The sequence below is a fragment of the Adiantum capillus-veneris genome, chromosome 4 (genome assembly GCF_014529385.1).
Source record: "Adiantum capillus-veneris isolate H3 chromosome 4, ASM1452938v2, whole genome shotgun sequence".
NCBI lineage: Eukaryota > Viridiplantae > Streptophyta > Polypodiopsida > Polypodiales > Pteridaceae > Adiantum > Adiantum capillus-veneris.
The window spans coordinates 114406577-114414084 of NC_140934.1; the positions used below are offsets into that span (position 1 = coordinate 114406577).

General features: G+C 42.4%; 1 protein-coding gene across 1 annotated transcript; it reads left to right on the plus strand.

The window, feature by feature from the left end:
• The first annotated feature begins 1812 nt into the window (after positions 1-1812).
• LOC147459840 (UDP-glucose 6-dehydrogenase 5-like) lies at positions 1813-3581 on the plus strand. Its single transcript, XM_086509906.1, has one exon. The coding sequence runs from the start codon at positions 1924-1926 to the stop codon at positions 3364-3366; it is 1443 nt and encodes a 480-aa protein (XP_086366032.1). The 5' UTR covers positions 1813-1923; the 3' UTR covers positions 3367-3581.
• The last annotated feature ends 3927 nt before the right edge of the window (positions 3582-7508 follow it).

Here is a 7508-nt window from a genome sequence, read left to right on the forward strand (position 1 = left end):
TTTTATGTTATGGTGTACCCAAATTTTGTTATTGCATTGATTCATGGTTGCCTGTTTTAGCATTTAAATATTTTCTTTTGTCATTCTTTTGTGTCTTTGCACACTCTATTTCCCCCTCTACTATTCTCTCTCTCTCTCTCTCTCTCTCTCTCTCTCTCTCTCTCTCTCTGGCCTAAATTGGGCGTTGAGAACTCCTTCCCTATGCAAACGCTTCCGCAATTCTGATGTATATTGAAACTATATAAAAGTGTAAATTGTATATTTTTTGCATAGACACTTGGGAGGGGTATCTCTCAGCAAAAAAAATCCTTCGGAAGCATTTAATACAAACTTCTAGAATCTTTTAGGATCTTCCTTTTAGAACCTTCCAAACTTTTTTGGGAGAGCTTGCATCCCCGACAGGTTTCTCCATCATTTTGCAACATGAATGATTTTATAACCATGCAATGCATTCATAGAGACTTGTGAATAGTTTCAAACAAAGGGTTGGAGTAAGCTTGAGACTCCTCCTTTGCTAAAGTCTGGAAGATCCATTTCTCTATAGGATAGTGTAATGAGATGGATATGGAAGGACAGTCTGTTTCTTGTGGTTGGGCTCACAATCATTCAACATGGGACACTAGGGCAAAGAGGCGGCAAGGCCATTTAGGCATCTCTTGGATGTAGTGAGGCAAGTCACTCTCTCTGTTCTTTTGTTGGTAGGCATAGGTAGGCACTTGTGAGTTTCTCACATTGTTCTTAATGTATTTTTGTTTTGAACCAAGGGGAGGAAGTGCATCCCTTTAAGCACTTCCTTAAAAGGTTAGCATCAGTGGGGATAGACGTAATGGTGGCTACATATGTTGCCAGTGGTTTAGCATATTTTTGGCCCTATATATGGTTTTGGCATAAGTGTATCCCTAATTTTCCTAAAGCAATAATTGCATTCCTTAATTGGTTCACATGCCACCCATGTAAGTCTTAACAATTGCCTTGGATGGTCCCAAGGAGCTAGCTTAGTTGGTTGAGCATTGGACCGCCCTCGTGATTAAGTGACACACAACATTTTTTTTTTTTTGGGGGGGGGGGGGGAGGGTGTTGATGGCTGGGACGTGGACGGAGTGATCTCGAGGTGCACTAAACCCATCTCGAGACGGACTAAACTCGGCCATCACGAAAATTGAGGCGCGCTAAACTTGGGCAGCACAAAAATCAAGGCGGTCGAGGGGCTCGACTAGCCGATTTTAAACCCACAACCTCATGCCCCAAACTTTGAGACACATGGGCTAACCACCTCACCCGCGTGCCCATGATGTAACCCAATCCGTTTTCATGATCTTTTATGGTAACTCAACATGCTCTGCCCGGGTTTAGGGGGTATAATTTTTACCCAAGTTTAGTTTTGATGTGACACATGCGACTGCGATTGTAGTGATATTCGTGCGTGGACTTGGCAATCGTGGATCCCTTCACCACCCGTCATTAAGTGTTATGTGTTACTTAGTGGATTGCCGTGACCCGGGTCATCGACTAGCGACCCTGATAGCGCTATGGGATGGTTGTATCACCTCACACGGGATATGTGCGATTTGCTACAAATAAACAACTCCATCGGATGAAAACGCGGCTTACCCACAGTTTGCAATACTGCTCAGATTCGCCATGGGTGCCATAACCATAGAGGCACAGAGGTCAAGTTTTGTGTGTGTGTGCGTATTACTAAAAAGAAGTGTGTGTGTGTGTGTGTGTGTGTGTTTTGGGGGGAGCGGGGGGAAGAGAGCGCACTTCTCCGAATAGCTGGCTCACTTTTCTCGCCCTGCTCTATTTCTGTCGTTGCTCGTTGTAATTATAAAGCGCCTCTCTAACATTTTTAGCTTACGGCCCAGCTTGCAGTCCTGACCTTCAAGAAGACGACCTGTATTCTCCTCAGGAAAACAGCAAGCCATGATGAAGATCTGCTGCATCGGAGCCGGCTACGTGGGCGGCCCCACCATGGCCATGATCGCCCTCAATTGCCATGACATTGATGTTGCTGTTGTGGACATTGCCGCACCACGCATCAATGCCTGGAACAGCTCTAACCTGCCCATCTTCGAGCCAGGCCTCGATGACGTCGTAAAGGCTTGCCGTGGCAGAAACCTCTTCTTCTCCACAGATGTGGAGAAGCATGTGGCCGAGGCTGATATCGTCTTCGTTTCTGTGAACACGCCCACAAAGCTCCGAGGCCTAGGAGCAGGCAAGGCTGCTGACCTGACATATTGGGAGAGTGCGGCCCGTATGATTGCCGACGTCTCAACAACTGACAAGATCGTGGTGGAGAAATCGACTGTTCCTGTGAAAACAGCCGAGGCCATCGAGAAGATTCTCAACCATAACAGCAATGGCATCCAGTTTCAGATTCTCTCCAACCCTGAGTTTCTTGCCGAGGGCACTGCTATAGAAGATCTGATGAAGCCAGACCGTGTCTTGATTGGTGGTCGGGAAACCCCTGATGGAAAGAAGGCTATTGAGACCCTGAAGGATGTGTATGCACATTGGGTGCCCGCCGACCGCATCATCACCATGAACCTTTGGTCCGCTGAACTCTCGAAGCTTGCTGCTAATGCGCTCTTGGCACAGCGGATCTCGTCCGTGAATGCCATGTCAGCCTTGTGTGAAGCTACCGGGGCTGATGTATCGGAGGTAGCATATGCAGTGGGGAAAGATTCTCGCATCGGTCCTCGCTTTTTGAATGCTAGCGTTGGCTATGGTGGATCCTGCTTTCAGAAGGACATCCTCAATCTGGTCTACATCTGTGAGTGCAACGGGCTGACCGAGGTTGCGAACTATTGGAAGCAAGTGGTGCAAATAAATGATTACCAGAAAGCTCGTTTCGTGAAGCGAGTTGTCTCCTCGATGTTTAATACTGTCTCGGGAAAGAAGATTGCGATTTTGGGTTTCGCTTTTAAGAAAGACACCGGAGATACAAGGGAGACCGCGGCGATGGATGTGTGCCGAGGTCTCATTGGAGATAAGGCGCAGCTCAGTATATACGACCCACAAGTGACGAGAGAGCAGATATTGAGGGATCTTGCGGTCGACAAGCTCGATTGGGATCATCCACGACATCTTCAACAATCGTTGAACAGCAAGCATGTAAGCGTGGTATCAGATCCCTATGAGGCCACTAAAGGTGCACATGGGGTGTGTATCCTCACGGAGTGGGATGAGTTTAAGACATTGGAGTATGAGCGCATCTACAAGAGCATGCAGAAGCCTGCATTCGTTTTCGACGGTCGCAATGTGATCGATGTGAATGAATTACGCAAGATTGGCTTTATTGTGTACTCTGTAGGAAAGCCTTTAGATCCTTGGGTCAAAGATCTACCAGCTGCCCCTCCATCTTGAGGCATACACATTTAAAAACAATTTTTGTAAATCAAGTAGAGGCACATATGATTCATCTAATTTTTTGAGCAATGATGGTGACGAAGTTTAACCATATCAATGCAATTTTCGTACGTATTTTCGAGCTTCAGTCAGAGGCTTACTTGCTGGCAACATCCTTGTCTTGCAAGTCATCTTGGAATGATCAAAGTCTTAAAGAAATCTTATTCCTTTTCCAGTGGGGCATCAATGTGTGCTCAAGCTTGTCTTTCATTCATTTGAAGACCCCCTTTGTATGAGTGCAATTCACCACAACGAGGTGAATAAGTTGTCTGTGTTTTGGTTGCATATTGATCCTTAGATTACGGCTTCGACATATCTGCATATTGCTTATGCTCTCTCCCTCCTGGTTTAAGGCCTTTTGGGTTCTATATTTCAATGTCATGCACAAGTAGTGTATCATCCGTCATATTGCACATATCAACTCAAGAAGAGAATTTTGCATCACGATTGCCATATTGGCAACAATTTAAACTTAAATTGTTTACTCATGTTTGAGTATGTCTCAATGATTTTGGAAAAATCGTTCAAACTCCAGAAGAGGTGCCTTTGTTTTAGAAGGGAAGGAACAATGCATTGCCGATTGCAACATAAGTGTTGCAATCGGCAATATGTTGTAGCATTGTGCGTCGTCAACAGCCTGAATTTTCATGCTAATGTAGCTAAGTCAAAATTTACGGTTGCAAATTGCACAGTAGGGAGTACTTAACGAAGAGAGAATTTAGACTAATCAGACTTACAAAACTTGGACTCGGTCAGATTTTATGAAGCTAGACCCTTTCTACCAACAAGATTTTCATCAAGAAGCTTAATTTACAATTGCATGTTGTTGTATGTTGTTGCTTGTTACTTGCATTCAATTGCATGCATGCCATTGTATGTCTTTTGCATGACATTGCATGTCGATGTAAAACACTTAGAAACACAATTCCAGGTATGAAGTCTTAGTTCTTCTTGATCCACTCATGACATATTCTAACAATCTTTTCTTTTTGCATCTATCTCGAATGCTCAAAATCACATAGTTAATTTGTCTTGCGGAAAAGGATAGAGACAATTGAATGAAGGTAAGTACATGCAGGAAGCGGATACGTGGTTTTAATTAAACACGTGACAAGGGGTAACACAAAAACAACCCAACCTTTGAATTATTTTTGTACATAGCTATAAGAATGAGGTCTCATTTTAGCATTTATATACGTGGGGTAATTTCAACAGATCGTTTCACAAAAGCAGCAAGAGTCTGGTATAATAGTGACGGAGAACAGTTAAGCCAAAAAAAATTCAAGAAAGGATAGATTCCTCACCTGCATGTATTCAACCAAAACTATAGATATGTTAGCCTTAAATGCACTTTACAGGTGTTTATGGACTTTATCAATTGTTATCCATGTCCATCTTACAACCTTTTTAACTTAAAAAGTGTTGTCCAAACTTAATCATTTATTCCTGTTTTTGAATAGTATAAGGTGTGAGTCCTTTTAAGTTCTTTTTACACTTGTAATAAAAAAGGTCATCACTCCTTTAAGATACAAGTGCATTTAAATAGGTTATAGATAATGTTATTAAAAAAAACACTACTTTAAATTTAACTATCTATATAAATAAAATTCTGATCAAAAGGCCACCACCCCTATTCCCAATTTTTGCTCATACAACATCTTTTATAGGTATTCTGCACACCTACTAGTAATTTCAAAGATACCTTCGACGTCACCTTTCAAAAGAGGGATGGTAGTTTCGAACCTAACATGGCTGATTGTGGCTGATTGATTGTCTCACATAAGATCCCGTAACCAACATACCATGCACGCGATGCTAGACAGCCTTGCAATTATTAAATTAAAATAAAAAGATATATTCGCGCCTCACTGCCGCCTCACCCTGCACTCTTCGCCTTTACCTCGCTGTTGGTATCACCCTGTGCCACTTCACTGTTTCACCTTGCCTCCCCGATCAATCGCCACCTGCTTGCGAGCCTTCTCTCTTCGTCTTGTTTGATTGCCAGCGGGGATCTGCAGTGATTCTCAATAATAAAACAATAAAACAATAAAACTCATTGGGTACCCTTTACTCATCATTTTGTGAGATAATTTACATTTTTGATTGTATAAGTCTTTGAATAAGTCAAACATAACAAAAAAAAAATTCTCCAAAAAAATTTATATATAGTCCATTCCAAAAAAAAACCTTCAATTCAAACAACTATAACTAGTAAGACACCACGGAAGAGTGTAGTATACCCTAGATCAGAAAGAACCAATGTTTAGCCTCTAAACCCAAATGCCATTGTATCCAAAGTCCATGTTGTGCCATTTCAAGTGGGTATGGATCCTTTAGAAAATAAAATTACTTTGCTCACTAGGTCAAAGAACATATTGAGATCAATCAAAAGATCGAGGTACTGAACCACTAACATTGGCCAATTAACAAATTTATAACCAACTTAGCCTATTTTAACAAAAAAAAAAATGTTAAGTATCATTTTTGCAGGGAAATTTTAACTTTAGCTTAATCAGATTTTTGCACATTTAACAACTGAACAATAAAAAATAGTCCGGCAACCTACTATAATCCCAAGCAGGTGTTGTGAAACAAATTTGTGTCATATTTACCGAGTGGTAAAATGGGAAAAACCATAGTACTACCATGACATAACCACATTAATAAAGTCCAACACTACAAGAGGTTGTGTGCTCTTGTGATGCTGTTAGCGACGGAAATACACTGGGTTTTTATAACCCCCGACGTCGCTAAAATCGTCGCTACGAGCGTCGCTACGAGGGCGTCGCTATATAGCGACGCTCATAGCGACGTTCACACAGAAGACTATAGCGACGCTCATAGCGACGCTACAGAGCCATAAATAGCGACGCCCGAGAGAATTTTTTTTTGGTGGCAGGGCATTGAATGCCCTGCCACCCATCAACCATATTGTACTTGATTCACTTTTTTTAAAAAGTACAAGGGTAGATAATAGACCCAAAATAGTCACCCACAAGATGCATTGTTTGCAAAATTGACAATTGTACACATCATAGGCAAAATGAATTGATTGGCAAATGTAATAATGACAATTGTACAACATCATAGGCATAAAGAATTGATTGGCAAAAGGAACTGCGGTGACAAATGTAATAATATACATGGTTCAAAAAGACGTATAAAATCCGTCTCATGATACATAAGCTATGAGAAACCCTAAACTAATGCTATCTAGCTACGGCTAAACTGACGTCGTCTAGTCAGACGTCTCATCGCGTCCAAGCGGCGTATCTGTCGGATTCTGCAAAAAAAGACAATAAGACAGCTTTCAGTAAGTATAAACATATAACAACATTTATAAAACAATACAAAAAATAAAAAAGAGTAAACCCTAATACTAACCATGCCGCCGCGAGAACTGAGAATGTCCATCAGGGCGTTTAAGCCCTTCCTGCCTGCGTACTCGCGCTCGTACGGTGTGGGATCACGTCCTGTCATCGACCACTGTCAAAACATACAAAGATTTCATTATGTTAGAATTAAAAAACTCATAAACCCTAAACTATCGAACATAAAGAGCAATGTGAAAATACTTACAAAATCGGCCTCAAATGATGCCCATCCACCGCTCCCCAAGTGGTGCGAGCTCCCTGCCTCTACTCGCGCTCTGGCTGCATCCTTTTGTTGCTTCCACTTGTCGGGATTCTCGCGCGCTGCTTTCTTCGCATTCTTCCAATCTTCTTTGGCCAGCCAATCTGGCCTGTTCCACCCATTCTTGATTGCTTTTTGCACTTTGGAACGCTTGTGTTTGCAGTATTCGCGCATTCGAATCTTCATCAGGTCTTCATTGAAGCGCTGATCCCGTGTTGGAACAGGAAACTCATCATGAAGTATGCTGATGACTCTGTTTTTTAAATCACTTGGTACTTCACTCCATTTGTTTAGTATGTAGTGTCTAAACAGCTGAGAGCAAAGACCACGCATGCGCGAGATCACCTTCTTGCCGTCATCATCCATGATGATGCCGCCGCTGATGTCGACGGAGTAAGGCAAGCCCTCTGGCCGGTGACGCGTGAACCTGTGTGTCCCGACAAGGGTCTCTAGCGGCGTGTCGATGG